General features: G+C 42.0%; 1 protein-coding gene across 2 annotated transcripts; it reads left to right on the forward strand.

The window, feature by feature from the left end:
* The first annotated feature begins 1,057 nt into the window (after positions 1-1,057).
* Positions 1,058-12,853, forward strand: LOC141161181 (forkhead box protein J1.2-like). Of its 2 annotated transcripts, none has more exons than XM_073645955.1 (3): positions 1,058-1,184; positions 9,593-10,079; positions 11,680-12,853. In XM_073645955.1, exons 2-3 carry the CDS (start codon positions 9,621-9,623, stop codon positions 12,325-12,327), a joined length of 1,107 nt encoding a protein of 368 aa, XP_073502056.1. In that variant the 5' UTR covers positions 1,058-1,184; positions 9,593-9,620; the 3' UTR covers positions 12,328-12,853. The 2 variants fall into 2 exon arrangements, with proteins under 2 accessions (XP_073502056.1, XP_073502057.1); XM_073645956.1 differs by having other exon boundaries at positions 1,071-1,184; positions 9,615-10,079.
* The last annotated feature ends 6,704 nt before the right edge of the window (positions 12,854-19,557 follow it).

Below are 19,557 nucleotides of genomic sequence, written 5' to 3' on the forward strand. Positions count from 1 at the left end.
TATATTACCCAGAAATGGGAGGCACTAACAACAGTAACATCGTTATATCTATAAAAGTACCATCTACCAAAATATAACGTTTTTTTTTTTTTTGTTAAAAAAAGAAGAAAACGCCAGAATTGCTGTTTTTTTTGTTGCTGTACTTCCCCCCAAAAATGCAATAGAAAACGATCAAAACGCTATATGGACCCCAAAACATACCAATAAAAACTACAGCTGCCATCCTAAAAGAAAAAAGTTTAGAAAAAGAAAAAAGTTACTGGTCTCGGAAAATAGTGACAAAAATCAAACTTTTTTTTTAAACTTTTTACAAAGTTCTGAACTTTTTTAAAAGCATATAACAGCAGAGAAGACCATAGTGGACCTATGTAGGATTACACAAGATTGATCTTCCTACAGAACGTTCATCCATCAAGTCGCCATGGCTCGAGATAGAACCAAAGGCCATTAAATATATATATATATATATATATATATATATATATATATATATATGTATGAAGGAGCCCCCGCCCCCAATCATGATGGTGCAAGTGGGGCAAATTGGGCGAAATCTATCCAAAATGCTGAATGATACAAACTCACTCAACTTGCACATTACACTCTTTTTTTTTACATACATGTATATTAATGACTTGCACCAAAAAATAAAAAATGCTGCACATTTTACGCTACTTATCGCAATTTATTTAAAAATTTGGGCAAATTTTCCCTATAAATGTCCCGCACAGATTAACATTTTTGAAAGTAAATTTTTCGGCAATTTCGTAATAATATTTAATTCTGACATTTGCTACAATTTTAACTATATATTTAACATTGTAGCAAACGTCAAAATGAAATATTATTATGAAATCACCAAAAACTTTACTTTTAAAAAATGTTTATCGAAAGCTCAAGTTTCCATCCCACTCCACCTGCAGAGGACACACCAGGCTGCTCTCCTGCGGCAGCCACAGAGGAGGGGTTTGTAGACAATACCTTTAAACGGTTGAAAAACCTCCACAATCTGATTGGACCCTGCATGCACAGGGTACTTGGCAACCGACAACCAATCAGATGTCAGAGTTCTGTTTAAAGGGCTAAGCTCCCTGGGGAGGTAAGGTGGCAGAGGCTGCAGCTCAGTGTACGGTGGGATCATTTATCAGAGAACATCGGCCCCAACCCTCGAATCCTTCCCCCAGGTGAGACCTTCTTATGCTTTATATGTCTTTCATGCAATTTTAGCTTGTTATCACTTTTAGATTCTTCCTAGAGAAATGCTTCCATAACTGGGGTGGAACTACAAGTCTCAGCATGCCGGACTAATAGGGCACACTTATGGTGGTGACCCATTACCGAGAATTAACCTTAATGATGCAAACCCCCCTCCCAAAAAAAAAAGACAAATTCAGCTCTGCTACATCTCTATAGATAAAAGTGCATAGATGGCATAGGGGTGTTGTAGGGTCGGGGGCATCGTGGGTTCGGAGGAGTATTGGCCACCTGTTTGCCGATCAGATTGCCAGGTGATTTGATCCGGTCACACATATCTCAGGGAAGCGTCACCTCCTGCACATCAGCTGTTACAGGGAAGACCGCCGACATGGCGGATACGCCTCTACTTCTATATCATCTCCATTGATCCTCACATCAAAGGACAAAATCCTCAACTTTCCCCACTTTTTCCGAGCAAGGCACTTTTTTATAGAAAGTATTATATATCTGCAGTTTTCTGTACTGTCCCAGTGCGCGGAGGTAGCAGAGCTGAGCTTGTCATCTGGCACACAGCGTTGTGACACTGAGTTGTGGGGTCTATGGTAATGCACAGTATCGTCCTGCATCTGTATAGTCATTTATCACACTGATAAGCAGCCTGGTAGAAGTGCACGACACGTTCAGCTCAGCTACATCTGAACATTACAAGTACCATTCTCTTCTTACATTGATTGTAATACAAACCACAGCGATACTGTATCCTGCTATCACATGGGGCATCACACTTTACTACTATATCACCCTGTAATACCGCTACATCTTACTAGCATGTCACACCGTAATACCATCATATGTTACTAGTGTATCAAACTGTAATACCACTGTCACACCGTTATACCATCATATGTTACTAGTGTATAAAACCGTAATAACATTATATCACACCGTAATCCTATCATATGTTGTTAGTGTATAAAGCCGTAATACCTCTGTCACACTGTAATACTATCATATGTTACTACTGTATAAAACCGTAATACCACTTTAATCACACCGTAATCCTATCACATGTTGTTAGTGTATAAAGCCATAGCACTATTATATGAAACCGTAATACTATCATATCATACTGTAATACTATACTACCACCCCATAATACTATCAAATTACATTGTAATGCTACCATATCACACTGTCATACTATCATATCACACCATAATGCAATCATATGTTGCTAGTGTATAAAGCTGTAATACTACATGACACCGTAATACTATTATATCACACTGTAATACTATCATATCACCCAATAATACTATCAAATTACACTATAATACTACCATATCACACCGTAATACTATCACATCACCCATAATACTATCATATTAAACCGTAATGCTATCATATGGTGCATCACACTTTACTACAACTATGTCACCCTGTAATACCATTATATTTTACAAGCATGTGACACTTTAATACTATCATATCTTACTAATGATTAAAACCATAATAATAACATATCTTATTAGTGTATAAAACTGTTATACTATAATATCAAACCATAATACTATTATATCACACTGTAATGCTAGCATATCTTAATAGCTTATAAAACCGTAATACTATCATATCACATCATAATGCTAACATATGGTGCTCCACATTTTAATACAACTATGTTACCCTGTAATACCATTGTATCATACTAGCATATCATACCGTAATAGTCATATCTTACTGATGTATAAAACCGTAATACTAACATATTTTATTAGTGTACAAATCTGTAATACTATCACATCTCAGTCGTGTATCACACCGTAACGCCATCATAACTTACTATCCCTGGGGGACACAGGCAGAAGAGGGCCCCTGTGCAGGAGCGATATATGGGCCCTTCACAGTCCAATATATAGTCATAATGCACAATTCCACCTGCTCTGGGGGTGGTAGTGGTCTCCTTACCTCTTGGGCAACTGTGCGGTTGTACAGGTTGCACCAATGGTATGTCCACCCCTGCTTAATACCATATTACACCATAATACTATAAAATCACACCGTAATCATACCATATCGCACTATCCTACTATCATATGTCAACTATATTCAACCAGTGTTTGATCATGTAATGTTATCACCTGACTACTATATCCTACTATCACGCTATTATATCGTACTATCAAATCAGAAAGCACTGAAAGAAGAGGACCCTCTATACCACACTTGTGAAACTCTGGCCCGTGGGCCAAATCTGTCCCGTGACCCAAGAACCATCACCCCTATGTGGGGCCCATTATACTGTATGGAGGACTATGTGGGGCCATTATTCTGTGTGGGGGACTATGTGGTGCCCATTATACTGTATGGAGGACTATGTGGGGCCATTATACTGTATGGAGGACTATGTGGGGCCATTATTCTGTATGGAGGACTATGTGGGGCCATTATTCTGTATGAAGGACTATGTGCCATCATTCTGTATGGAGGACTATGTGGGGCCCATTATTCTGTATGGAGGACTATGTGGGGCCCATTATACTGTATGGAGGACTATGTGGGGTCATTATTCTGTGTGGGGGACTATGTGGGGCCATTATTCTGTATGAAGGACTATGTGGGGCCATTATTCTGTATGGAGGACTATGTGGGGCCATTATTCTGTATGAAGGACTATGTGGGGCCATTATTCTGTATGGAGGACTATGTGGGGCCATTATTCTGTATGGAGGACTATGTGTGGCCCATTATACTGTATGGAGGACTATGTGGGGTCATTATTCTGCATAGAGGACTATGTGCTGCCCATTATACTGTATGGAGGACTATGTGGGGTCATTATTCTGTGTGGAGGACTATGTGGGGCCATTATTCTGTATGGAGGACTATATGGGGCCCATTATTCTGTATGAAGGACTATGTGGGGCCATTATTCTGTGTGGAGGACTATGTGGGGCCATTATTCTGTATGGAGGACTATATGGGGCCCATTATTCTGTATGGAGGACTATGTGGGGCCATTATTCTGTATGAAGGACTATGTGGGGCCATTATTCTGTATGGAGGACTATGTGGGGCCATTATTCTGTATGGAGGACTATGTGGGGCCATTATTCTGTATGGAGGACTATGTGGGGCCATTATTCTGTATGAAGGACTATGTGCCATCATTCTGTATGGAGGACTATGTGGGGCCCATTATTCTGTATGGAGGACTATGTGGGGCCCATTATACTGTATGGAGGACTATGTGGGGTCATTATTCTGTGTGGGGGACTATGTGGGGCCATTATTCTGTATGAAGGACTATGTGGGGCCATTATTCTGTATGGAGGACTATGTGGGGCCATTATTCTGTATGAAGGACTATGTGGGGCCATTATTCTGTATGGAGGACTATGTGGGGCCATTATTCTGTATGGAGGACTATGTGTGGCCCATTATACTGTATGGAGGACTATGTGGGGTCATTATTCTGCATAGAGGACTATGTGCTGCCCATTATACTGTATGGAGGACTATGTGGAGTCATTATTCTGTGTGGAGGACTATGTGGGGCCATTATTCTGTATGGAGGACTATATGGGGCCCATTATTCTGTATGAAGGACTATGTGGGGCCATTATTCTGTATGGAGGACTATGTGGGGCCATTATTCTGTATGGAGGACTATGTGGGGCCATTATTCTGTATGGAGGACTATGTGGGGTCATTATTCTGCATAGAGGACTATGTGGGGCCATTATCCTGTATGGAGGACTATGTGGGGTCATTATTCTGCATAGAGGACTATGTGCTGCCCATTATACTGTATGGAGGACTATGTGGGGCCATTATTCTGTGTGGGGGACTATGTGGTGCCCATTATACTGTATGGAGGACTATGTGGGGCCATTATACTGTATGTAGGACTATGTGGGGCCATTATTCTGTATGAAGGACTATGTGCCATCATTCTGTATGGAGAACTATGTGGGGCCCATTATTCTGTATGGAGGACTATGTGGGGCCCATTATACTGTATGGAGGACTATGTGGGGTCATTATTCTGTGTGGGGACTATGTGGGGCCATTATTCTGTATGAAGGACTATGTGGGGCCATTATTCTGTATGGAGGACTATGTGGGGCCATTATTCTGTATGAAGGACTATGTGGGGCCATTATTCTGTATGGAGGACTATGTGGGGCCATTATTCTGTATGGAGGACTATGTGGGGCCCATTATACTGTATGGAGGACTATGTGGGGTCATTATTCTGCATAGAGGACTATGTGCTGCCCATTATACTGTGTGGAGGACTATGTGGGGTTATTATACTGTGTGGAGGACTATGTGGGGCCATTATTCTGTATGGAGGACTATATGGGGCCCATTATTCTGTATGGAGGACTATGTGGGGCCATTATTCTGTATGGAGGACTATGTGGGGCCATTATTCTGTATGGAGGACTATGTGTGGCCCATTATACTGTATGGAGGACTATGTGGGGTCATTATTCTGCATAGAGGACTATGTGCTGCCCATTATACTGTATGGAGGACTATGTGGGGCCATTATTCTCTATGGAGGACTATATGGGGCCCATTATTCTGTATGAAGGACTATGTGGGGCCATTATTCTGTATGGAGGACTATGTGGGGCCATTATTCTGTATGGAGGACTATGTGGGGCCATTATTCTGTATGGAGGACTATGTGGGTTCATTATTCTGCATAGAGGACTATGTGGGGCCATTATACTGTATGGAGGACTATGTGGGGTCATTATTCTGTGTGGAGGACTATGTGGGGCCATTATTCTGTATGGAGGACTATGTGTGGCCCATTATACTGTATGTAGGACTATGTGGGGTCATTATTCTGCATAGAGGACTATGTGCTGCCCATTATACTGTATGGAGGACTATGTGGGGTCATTATTCTGTGTGAAGGACTATGTGGGGCCATTATTCTGTATGGAGGACTATGTGGGGCCCATTATTCTGTATGAAGGACTATGTGGGGCCATTATTCTGTATGGAGGACTATGTGGGGCCATTATTCTGTATGGAGGACTATGTGGGGCCATTATTCTGTATGGAGGACTATGTGGGGCCCATTATTCTGTATGGAGGACTATGTGGGGCCCATTATTCTGTATGAAAGACTATGTGGGGCCCATTATTCTGTATGGAGGACTATGTGGGGCCCATTATTCTGTATGGATGACTATGTGGGGCCCATTATACTGTATGGAGGACTATGTGGGGTCATTATTCTGTGTGGGGACTATGTGGGGCCATTATTCTGTATGAAGGACTATGTGGGGCCATTATTCTGTATGGAGGACTATGTGGGGCCATTATTCTGTATGAAGGACTATGTTGGGCCATTATTCTGTATGGAGGACTATGTGGGGCCATTATTCTGTATGGAGGACTATGTGGGGCCCATTATACTGTATGGAGGACTATGTGGGGTCATTATTCTGCATAGAGGACTATGTGCTGCCCATTATACTGTGTGGAGGACTATGTGGGGTCATTATTCTGTGTGGAGGACTATGTGGGGCCATTATTCTGTATGGAGGACTATATGGGGCCCATTATTCTGTATGGAGGACTATGTGGGGCCATTATTCTGTATGGAGGACTATGTGGGGCCATTATTCTGTATGGAGGACTATGTGTGGCCCATTATACTGTATGGAGTACTATGTGGGGTCATTATTCTGCATAGAGGACTATGTGCTGCCCATTATACTGTATGGAGGACTATGTGGGGCCATTATTCTCTATGGAGGACTATATGGGGCCCATTATTCTGTATGAAGGACTATGTGGGGCCATTATTCTGTATGGAGGACTATGTGGGGCCATTATTCTGTATGGAGGACTATGTGGGGCCATTATTCTGTATGGAGGACTATGTGGGTTCATTATTCTGCATAGAGGACTATGTGGGGCCATTATACTGTATGGAGGACTATGTGGGGTCATTATTCTGTGTGAAGGACTATGTGGGGCCATTATTCTGTATGGAGGACTATGTGGGGCCCATTATTCTGTATGAAGGACTATGTGGGGCCATTATTCTGTATGGAGGACTATGTGGGGCCATTATTCTGTATGGAGGACTATGTGGGGCCATTATTCTGTATGGAGGACTATGTGGGGCCCATTATTCTGTATGGAGGACTATGTGGGGCCCATTATTCTGTATGAAAGACTATGTGGGGCCCATTATTCTGTATGGAGGACTATGTGGGGCCATTATTCTGTATGGAGGACTATGTGGGGCCCATTATTCTGTATGGAGGACTATGTGGGGCCCATTATTCTGTATGAAAGACTATGTGGGGCCCATTATTCTGTATGGAGGACTATGTGTGGCCCATTATACTGTATGGAGGACTATGTGGGGCCATTATACTGTCATTATACTGTATGGAGGACTATGTGTAGCCATTATGCTGTATGGAGGACTATGTGGGGCCATTATTCTGTATGAAGGACTATGTGGGGCCCATTATACTGTATGGAGGACTATGGGGGGGCCATTATACTGTATAGAGGACTATGTGGGGTCATTATTTTGCATAGAGGACTATGTGGGGCCATTATTCTGCATGGACAACTTTATGGGGCCATTATTCTGTATGGAGGTTTATGTGGAGCCCATTATTCTGTACACTGGTTGGCCCGCGACTTTGTCCAAGTTTTTCATTTTGGCCCTCTGTGTGTTTGAGTTTGACATCCCTGCTCTATATGGTACATGGGTCTCTATATTTTCAATAGCTCTTCATCAATTGCCACCATTATAGGCCGACAATTATAAAATCTTCAGTAAATGTGAGCCGTAAAATCCATTACCTCTGCCCCTTATACAGTGTCCTCCTTTATTAACTTCTAGTGCCCGATGTATCTGCACTTTACAAATATGTTATAGCCGCCTCTGATCAGATCTTATTATCCCACCCTCATACTTTCATGTCTCACTCTTATGTCCCACTGTCACATTGTCTGATCTAAGTACGGTATTTCGTGTGATCACGGTATGCCATAATGGGACATGGGATCCTTATAATTTAGTGATTCCTCGTTACAAGCTAGGAGAGGGTTTGCATTAGCGTATGTGACTGCGCTCCCTGGGTGACCCGGGCACACGCGCAGGCTGCTGGAACAAGCGCTATTTGTTCTGAGAACGTTTGAACAAACAGTCCCTGGGGTGAGGTCTTGGGGGAGGTGGTGCCGCGGTGACTGTGCCCATTGCGGGATATTATCCGGCTATATTTACTGTCATTAGGGAAGAGGCAGCTAAATGGAGAGCAAACGGCAAACAAGTGGGGACAGAGGCTTGAAGGAAAGGCATGTAACTAGCCTGTTTTATATGGCACCATATAGATGACAACCTATGTTACTCCCTCCTCCCTCTTGTAAATTGCCCTAAACTGCAATACCATATACAACCTGCAGACAGGGGGGCGCTGTCTTTTTTTTTTTTTTTATTGGTGGAAAAACCCTTTTAATAATTCAATTTGCTACTGTTGGTAACTGTGCATGTGCGACGTATAATACAAGACTCTCCCTCCAGTCTCACAGGTACCAAGGCATGGGTGCCACTGGTACCTCTGCAGCCCTATGGCTATGACCATGTGGTTTTTTATGACATATGGGTAAGATGAGTTAATCATTATCGTATCTCTGCTAGAAGTAACTTTAATCGTCATCATGATAAATAGATTAAGGAAATTATAATAATTTCTTAAAGGGATTGTCCATGTTCGGAAAACATTTTTTTGGGTAAGAAGGGTCACACAAGATAATAAACTGATAGAATAATTGTAATCTACATGGAGCATCCATTCATCACCCATTTTAGATATTTTAGAACATTCCTTAAAGGGACTGTCCACTATCTACAAGAAAAAAAGGTTCAAAGAAAATAGAGGGTCGGACAGTGCCCTGAATGTAGTGGGGAGGGTAGAATATTTTTTTGTAACCCATTAGGAAACTTAAAAAAAAAAATGGTAGAAGTGGACAACCCCTTTAAAAGATATTAAAGGAGCATCATTCAAGCATATGGACTGCAGTCTCATGGTACAGTGACCTGGGCATGCATGCAAGGAATTTGGGTTTGTTATACTAGTAATGATTATGGGAGTTGCTTTATCTCTTAAAGTGATATTCCAGAAAGATGATTGCACACATCCCTGGTTCTCCCATACTCCATGATTGAGAAGGGTCATATAACACTGTTCATCCTAAGCATCCTGGTTCATGCAGACCTACTTTGATAGTTACACAGATGGAGCAAAATAATAATAAAAACAAGGACCATAGATGGATGTAGATGGTTGTATGCCAACAGCTAGGTCTTACTTACTAAATAATTGTGATGAATTTATTACAGATCTGCCATTGGTCCTTTGCAGGGGACCATGCCTGTCCTTTCTTCCAACCATCAAACTTCTCACATGGATAAGGACAATATCCGAGAAGATGACAGTTTAACCAACCTACAGTGGCTTCAAGACTTTTCCATTTGGAGCTCAGACTTGACTTCATTTGCTAATTCTTGTCCTCCTGCAACCAACAAGACTCAAGGTCCGTGTAGCCCTCCAGCTGGAGATACGGCCTCCTTCCAGGCTCCTCGTACAGGGAAACAGAGGTCCAACATCGGATCCAATGCCTGGCCATCTTTACCTTCTTCTGGACCAAATCCCATGCAGGAAGTGGATTATAGAACAAATCCTAATGTTAAACCGCCATATTCCTATGCCACCCTCATATGCATGGCCATGGAGGCCAGCCAGCAGAGAAAACTGACCCTGTCCGCCATATACAACTGGATCACCCAGAACTTCTGCTACTATAGGCATGCTGACCCGAGCTGGCAGGTAAGATCTGTTTACTGCTATAACCTTGGACAAGATCACCAATTTCCAAAGTATCTAGATGGAGGTCCTAGCAAGAGGGATAGCCAAAGCTGCCACGTACCATGTCCCTACCTGATGTGGCCCCCAGAGTCACCAGGGTCAGGTATAACTTAGGTTCTAGTAGACCATATTGTGGCCATAAAAAGTGAACTAAGTCAAGGCCTACTTGGTTTTAGGACTGGTACCAACTCAAGTTTTCCCAGTATCAAGGACGATTGAAGCGTATGAGTGTGTATGTTGTAGATGTAGGCATGTGGCAGAGGACCAAGGGTAGTCTCGTAGTCAGGAAGGTGTCCCATAAATGTTTGTTCATACTATTTTTTGCTGAGTTTTTGGAATTGAAACTGAGCAGAAACTCCAATTTTTTGAGGAGTTTTGTGTTTTTGAGGAAAATTTGGACAGTCACCGGCCGCCAACTTCCTGCTCCAAAAACTCTATAGAAAACTCAGTGTGAGCATACCGTAACTGTTCTCTGAAATAAGCCCCCAATCTGGTCCTTTAGTCCACATATATTGCATAACTAGTTTTCTCCCAGACCTTCCAATTCAGAACTCTAGAAACTCAACGTAGAGTCCTCTAACAGGTCCCTTAAGGACTTTTTATATCTGGTTCATCTGTAGTATTTAATGACGCTACAAGTATAGGATCGAGGTAGGACCTAATTTGAAAACTTGAGGATCAGCAAATCTTAACTATAAATCTAAATAAGAAAACGGAGATTGAGATGGTGATGACTGACATCATCTTTACTGTCTGTGTAGGAGACACGAGGTCTAGGATATTGGTGACCTAAAGTATCTGCATACAGAAGGTAATAGCTATAGGACAAAGGTAACTGAGCTTTGTCAGTGACGGTAGATGTAATTCAATAATTTAGGGTCATATCACAAGGTAAAGGCATATTTTGGAAGCCCCTTCACATGTGGTTGCAAATTCTGCATCCCCTATAATTACGTCCCCATCAGGCAGCAATGTGGACATAGACTATCTTGCATAGCCTGAATTTTTGGCTAGAAATACTTCCTTCTTAGATACATACCCTGGGATATTACATTTGTCCTTTTTTTGTTTTGACCCACAGAGCATCTGTGCGTCTACTCTTACTTCTTGATAGGACATGAAAGGACTTCAGTGTAAAGGGCATAAGAGGAGTTTTGTATGGCGAGGGAATCAATGACCTGTTCATGTTGAGGTGGGAATCCTCCTGTGACTATGGTACACTGCATTATTCATGACCAGCCTCATCTTTTGGTGAGGTCCTTGCCAGGTGTCCTTCTATAGTCAACTGTAGACTACCTGCCTGGCTGTCAGAGACAGCTGCATAATGGGGCACTTTGTCCTGCCAGTAAGGGACACCTGAGCAGGTATGATGTGGGGGAAGACAGAGATGATGGGATCATTCATCAACTTTTCAGCAGTCATACTCCATTAACCAGACTTGAAGTAGGCAACGTGTTGCACCAATTGTGGTGGAACCGCACATCTTATGTATGCATAAACTTGTACATTAGAGCATCTGTCTCATCATTCCTTCCATCTTCCATCCTTTTTTCCATTTCAGAATTCCATCCGGCACAACCTCTCTTTGAATAAATGCTTCATGAAAGTCGCCAGAGGAAAGGATGAACCTGGGAAAGGAGGATTTTGGCAGATGGATCCTCGTTACGCTGATATGTTCGTGAATGGAGTATTACGAAGGAGAAGGATGCCAGCTTCTCATCTTGACCCTCCAAGGTGCAGCAACGTACCGATCCACCATCCCTACCAGTCATCACCAAATAACCGCCAAAACCCACGTTCTTCTTGCAGTTACAAGCAGCTAAGAAGACAAGAGAAGCCCAGTCCTGTTTTGCCAGCCCTGAGGTCACAGGAACGACATGGGGACAACTTCTTTTCTTCTGAAAGTGATCATCTGCATGGAAGCAACTTTGATGACCTTGATCTGCAGACAGCCTTAATATCAATGTGGTGGGAAGGAGACATAGGACCTTCTGGGGTCAATGCCTCAGTTGTGAACGCTTCCAATTTGGAAGTAGCCCATCAGGAACCTGCCATAATGGATAGCCAATGGTTCCTGCCTACTGACCAACATCCAACTTGGCAAGAGTTGAAAGAGGAACCTGTGGCGAATCAGTGGTTCATAGACAATGGTTATGTCGAAGATGTTTTGTATGAGTGCCCACCATGGGAACGGGCTGAGACATTATGACCTGTTGACAGGAAACCCAAGCCTTAAAGCAACTTATGGTTGGATTTCAGATTATAAGGACTGATGAGAAAAAAAAAAAACTTGAACTGAGGAACTTTTCAGACCTTTGGTCTCCTTGACCTTTCATGGCCAGAAAGTTGCATTTGAGGTGGGTCTTTAGGTCTAAGTAAAACTCACATTGGTGAGGATATGAGGCCATTTGGATCACCAAAACCTAAAGGACCTTAGCCATATGACGACACGCAGGTGTTTTTTTAAATTCCAGGCCTGGACTTTAGGCCTTTTCTTCAGCCTGCACTAATGCGACAGCACCACTTCAGAGAACTTTAAGGTCACAGCCATTTTATTACATCAAGCAGAAATATATTTTTACAAATCCTTTAAAATAATAGGTTATATATGAACAATGCGGAGAGCTATATTGAGAGCAATTATCATAGACTTTATGTTGACAGTACATGGATTTCATATGTGATGTGAAGGATAGTCAGATCTAGATATGAGGCCTAGGAATCGGGCCCATCTGACATATGCAAAATAAATGAAGCAAAATTAAACAGTGTCTTTTTGTTTTTTTTTCCTCTGGAATATTTAATGTTTGTTTTTTTGGTTTGTTTTTTTATTCGTTATCATTTGGTAATAGGATTAATTAATTTTATTTCCTTAAAGTAACAGCGCCGCTTTTATCCACAGGCTGTGTCTGGTATTGCAGCTCAGGCCTATTCAAGTGAATACTGCAATACCACTCTCAGCTCTTTGACAAGAGTGGCGCTGTTTCTTGAAAATATTTTGGTTTTGAATCGCATACAACTTTTTAAACCTTTTATGCATCTGACCAATAACTGATTATATACTTGTTGTGTTCCAACGGAGGGGGCAGATCAAGGTGATTTATGATGGCTGAGGCTTATCTCTGGACACCAATACATTCTCTATAACAGGACAACCCTGCACCTACCATCAAGGCATAATGCAAGTGAACGGGGTCGTATTGCAACCTGCAACATACCGCAGCAAGCAAGTTGCAAAAAAAAGTTATAACTAGTTTGATTTTTCATGATGTACTTGTCGTGGCACTTTGTGAGTTGCTATGCACCTGTATTATTCTGCATAGAGAGTAGTTTGGCCCACTCTCCTATATATTTTTTTTTTAGAAACATGGCCACCATTGTCTCTAGGTTATGCCTGGTATTGCAGTATTCACTTCAATAGGGCTGAGCTGCATTACCTAACACAACCTATAGACAATGGTGGCGCTAACGAACAGGACACTCAAGGAAGGGCAGCATACAAAATTAAAGTTTTGGGCTTTTTGTTAATCTTTTGTTTTCAGACTGTTCTTCGTTGTGGGTAGCTAATAGTCCCATACACTGAGGTCTGAGGACAGGGTATGGGAACCTCCCCGGCGAGCGCGGTCCCTGCATTTTATCATGTTCCCTGTGTAATCTTAGATCTCTGTGTGATTAGCTCGGCAGATGACAGCTCATTATTTCCAGCAGGGGCTCAGTTTCCCGTGGTATAATTACACAGGAGGGAGGGAATGAGGTGTAGGAGTCGGATTTGGATATAAGGCACCATGTCACCCCCGTGACCTCACATTTAATGAGACTATGTGGGAGTCAGACAAGGTTGGCAGACCCCAAGTATGCAAGTCACTGAGCCTATTGGTTATCGGTGGTCTTTATCTGCGTCTCAGTCCATGCACTTGACTATATCCTCCATCAGTCTTCAAAATCTCTCTTCATGGTCAGCAGGTCATGTCAGATTAGGGAGGAAATATGGGAGTGCACACTTCACTTCCTCTATGGATGGGAAGATTTGACATATAATTCTCTTTATCCACAGCTGAATTAATCGTCCTGTATAGTAAATTCCATATTCCTTCACTATTAGGCCGATTTCACATATCCGCCCGAGTGTGTAGCGCGATGTACGGACCGGCCACGGGTCTCCTGGCCTGAACTCAACAGTCTCATAGGCATATAGGTTTGGATCAGGGAGTCCGCGGCCATTTAGTGCATCACGGTCCATAGTCGGACCATGATACACAGGGAAGTCTGAGGCTGAGGGCGATGCTAGCGGCCATGTTGATTTCCAGGCCTGACTACATGGTTTCCTAGGTGCCCCGCAGCAGAGCGCTTCCTCAGCCAACTCGTCACCCGCTCCAGCCTCCACTCCACCAACTCTCCCACAACTGACAAGTCCACGGCTAACGAATATATAGACCAAAACATCCTCCTCATGCACCAGTGCTAAAAAACACTCCCATATTTACACTTTATTTTGCCTCTCTCGGCCATGTTGTGGCCCTATTGTTAAACATCACTACTGCTAAGTCAGCGTGAGGCGTTTTCTGGTCCCAAACAGACGCTGGCACCTTCTCCGTTATTATGACAGGATATGGCTACACATTATGACCTGACAGGCACTGAACCATAGTAAAATGGTGGCATTGCTGCAAATCACGAGCAAACTCAATGTTCCCTTATGTGAAAAACAACAAACAATTTTGCGATCTGAATGAGTTGTGACTGTTCCCCTCAAAAAGGGAACATTGAAGTCGGTTTAACAATTACCGTTGTTTTTTTATTTAGTGCACTGGACCCATTTTTGGTCCATGCATCAGTTTTTGCAATCGTTGTTGCATCAGTTTTTGCAATCATTGTTGAATCAGTTTTTACAATCGTTGTTGAATCAGTTTTTGTAATCGTTTTTGCATCAGGTTTTGCAATCGTTTTTGCATCAGTTTTTGCAATCATTGTTGAATCAGTTTTTGCAATCGTTGTTGCATCAGTTTTTGCAATCGTTTTTGCATCAGTTTTTACAATCGTTTTTGCATCAGTTTTTGCAATCGTTGCATCTGTTTTTACAATCATTGTTGAATCAGTTTTTACAATCATTGTTGCATCACTTTTTACAATCATTGTTAAATCAGTTTTTCACGTATGAAAAAAAAAATCTTAGCTTTTACTACCCCTTAAACAGCTGCGTGCTATCGTTTTTTTTTTTTGTTTTCTGTGGGGTTATTGACTTGCATTGACGAGTTAAATAAACCAGACAAAAAAAAAAAAAAAAAAAATCAACTAATGTGTCAAACCGGCCTAATGCTGCAGTCTTGGGCTATGGCTATGTCTTACTTTCTTAATTGCTATTTCTTAAAATGTTTCCTGATGTGGTTTTCAATAATTTTTGAAAAGTTTTTTTTTTCCTGAAGCATTTTTTATTTCTGCAGTGTTTTGATTGAAGAGTGCCTATATTGGAGTCGATTCCATTAGCGCCCGCACTTGCACTTTTTTTTCCACCAGACGTTTTTCAAAACTTTGTCAGGAAAAAAAATTGCCAATAAAACCCTCCTTATAAGAACAGAAAAATGGATTTCCCAAATGATTAGGAAAAATTATCCAATTTTTTTAAGCGGTTTCTAAGGGGGATTTTGGAAAGGATCTGCTCTAAAACTCTTAAAAGAATGGATCAGCCCCAAAACACTTTAAAAACTGTTCCTATTCATTTATGCAGGAAATCCAATTTTTTTTTGCTTATTGCATTTTTTTTGTGATTTTTTTACATGAATTTTTATTGCATACTTTTCAGATGCGGTTTTTGCCTCTTTTTAGTATGTCTTGTTTAAAATAAAACTACTTTGTTTTGGAAACTTCCTGTTTGCTGAGTTATTAAGCTTTTTGGTAAAGTCATGTATGTATTACATGAGATTTTACTACGTTTCGGCTGCTGAAACGCACTAAAAACACATTTGCAGCTTTAATCTGCATGTTATTTAAGTCTATGGGGAAAATCCGCGAATAAAGTGCGGATTTTAAAAAAATGCACCACAGGTTAATTTCTGCAGCGTAAAAAAAGCACAGTAAAATGTATACAAATCTGGAATGGTAATACGCTCTGTTTTTGTTTTGTTTTTTTTTCATGGAAGAAAGGCACCAAATACTCATTGTGGGAACTTAGCCTTAAAAATGTTTCAGGAATTGAAACCTTCTTCAAAAATTCTTAAAAAAGTAGCATTTCGAGAAGTGGTTCCCACTTGACTGCTGAGCACTTTTGATCGGATTCCAGTGTCGTGGCCCTACCCTTACCAGTTCTTCCATACTTCCGAACTGGTCTATAACTGGTCTACCGGATACCATCTAATTTGAGACTAAGTTAACTCATTCTGATGTAAGCAGGAACGTCTCCCCTCGTGAAATGGATCTCACGGGCATGTGTGGCACCACTCCCTCACTAACACACAAGCTGTGAGCAAACACGAGCTCGATAAATATTCCAAGACTGAGTGAATTATTAATGGGATCCCGTCACCTGTCAAGGACCTGTCACGCACCTGTCGCCCCACACTCATCCCTCCACTCTGTAATGTGCTTTCATCTCAACTTACCCCATGATATGGTGGCTGACATATCAGACCCTTCACTGTGGGTAAATTATTATAGCATAGTATTAGGCAATTTATTAAATTCTATTAACAGTGAGGAATTAAAGTACAGTGAGGCATAAAAGAGTACCAATATTAACATATTATATAATAACACCATTATAGACCCTTGCCCCTGAGGACACCAGTCAGGCGAAACATGCCAGAGAGGTTATGAGAGATTCTTTAACAGCATATGCGACTGTATCAAGCATTACTAACACAATCTAAATGTGATACTGTTATGGGCTGCAGTCATCACAGTTATTAATATAGTATTACCTCCTACCTTAATGTTTCGCCTGACCAGTGTCCTCAGGGAGATGGGTCTATAATGGACATAGTATTTAGCCAGTTTCATAATGGTAGGTGTGATTATTCAATATAAGCCCGGGGCCAATACCTGAGGCCTATATATAGTATTTACTATGTACAGATTGTCAAACTCAAAAAAAATCGCTAAACTCTAAACTGCAAAATAAAACATAATTTTTATAGTATCCTATTAAGGCCATGACACCACCATCAGCATTTGGACAGTATTTTTTCTCAGGAGTGGGAAGCAAAACCAGGAGTGGGTGATAAATGCAGAATTGGTGACTTGTTTCTATTATACATTTTCTCTGATTGTTCCTCACCTGGTTTTGGCTCCCACTCCTGAAAAAATATACTGACCAAATACTGATAGTGGGGCCGAGGCCTTACAGTGTGGAACTAGAGTACAGTGAGGCATAAAAGAGTACCAATATTAACTTATTATACTATAACACCATTATAGACCCATACCCCCCTGAGGACGCCGGACAGGTGAAACATGTCAGATAGGTTATGAGCTATTCTTTTAACAGCATATGCGACTGTATCAAGCATGACTAACACAATCTAAGGCCTCGGCCCCCACTGTCAGTATTCGGTCAGTATTTTTTCTCAGGAGTGGGAGCCAAAACCAGGTGAGGAACAATCAGAGAAAAGGCATAATAGAAACAAGTCACCAATTCTGCTTTTATCACCCACTCTTGGTTTTGGCTCCCACTCCTGAGAAAAAATACTGACCAAATACTGATAGTGGGGCCGTGGTCTAAATATGATACTGTTATGGGCTGCAGTCATCAGTTATTTATATAGTATTACCTTCTATCTTAATGTTTCGCCTGACCGGTGTCCTCAGGGGGATGAGTTTACAACGAATCTATAACATGAAATCTTAATATTGCTACTCTTTTATGCCTTCTGGTTAACATAGTACTTATAATATTTGCAGTCTAGACTTTAGGGTCTTTTTGCCTGTTTATTACAAATGTATTATCTCATGCCCACCTAAACTTGCTGGATGTTGATATTTTTGCTTACATATGGTAGACAGCCTCTGGCATATTACAGGTGGAGCAGAATGTATTGATACTGGCAGCAGGCACCGTGTCCATCCCTTTAGGTCAGTCAGACAATAACGTGTGACGTGACCACGCGACAGTAATTTCCCGTTCTCTTCCTTGTGTTACATGTAAAGAATAAAGCCACGTAACCTCATCTTTTAGTCGCGCGCAGATCGGGTGTCGGGAGGGTTAACCCTTTTACAGCTGAGCTGGGTGTAAGGAAATATCACTTGTGTAATTGGAATGACTTCTTTTTTGTTAACTGGTAGAAGCTGCTGGGAGTTGTAGTCCCACTTGTGTTGAAGATATATTGACAACCCCTATGGTCGCTTTAATGGTTGCTAGTGGTGGGTGTCAGCTTTGGGAAAGCAAATTTTATGGTGCTAGGTATAGAAAGCAACAAGGGGCACCCACAGAAAGGAGCACCCGCAAAAAGGGGCACCCGCAAAACAAGAGAGCACCTGCAAAAAGGGGCACGATGTGATCCCATTAACCAGCTCCTTCCTGGCCGCCAACATTCCAACACACTGGTAATCCACCGGCTGCAAAGGGCTCGGCCATTCTGAACAGGTCCATCAACTTTTTAACCCTTCATACTATCACCTAGGAATGTTCAGCATGAACGGACCTGCCCGGGTGGTTGACAGCCCCCCTCCGATTCTTTCTTTTATACCTCCCAGGGCATTGTGACTGGCAGGGACACAAAGTGCACTATCACCCAGGCCTGCCGAAACATGTCCCCTTGTGTCACAGCATGCATTCCTCCAACCGTAGACTTAACTGTTTGATGGCCAAAGAGGTCCAGGGTAATTGTTGCCACATTGCAGCGACATTAACCCACGATGATATAACAGACTGTCCAATCTTACAGAATGCAGAGCGGTGACGTTCACACGTTTGATTTTCCACATACGATAAAGATAGACCAATTATTCTGATCAGAGTTTGGTCCTAGTGTCATCCGTTTTTATTGTACGAGATATAAAAAAAAAGTTTTTCCATCTTCTCCTTTCTGACAGTCCATCAAAATCAGACCGCACTCGGATGTCACCCGAGTGCAGTCCAATTTTTTCACGGACCCATTTAACTTGCATGGCCAATTTTGATCCGACCCTCAAAGCAAAATTGGACACGTCTCCGTGATTTTTCACTGACGTCTCCATCCGCAAAAAAAGATCACAGACATGTGAATGGCCCCATACACTATCACAGGTACGAGTGCTCTCTGTGAAAACCACGGGCGGCGTTCGTACGTGAAAATGAGACGTCTGAATGAGGCCTAAACCAAAGAGTCTTTATGGCATACAGTGAATTGGCACTGATCAGAGATTCTCCACGGGTATAAAGCGTGTAAAGCAGCAGGCACCTAAAGCCAGGTTCAGATTAGCGCGTTTCGGGCAGAGTGCAAAACGGGAGAGACCACGGACCGCCATA

This window comes from Phyllobates terribilis, unplaced genomic scaffold, assembly GCF_046119375.1.
Source record: "Phyllobates terribilis strain yellow unplaced genomic scaffold, ASM4611937v1 Scaffold_9__5_contigs__length_417890890, whole genome shotgun sequence".
NCBI lineage: Eukaryota > Metazoa > Chordata > Amphibia > Anura > Dendrobatidae > Phyllobates > Phyllobates terribilis.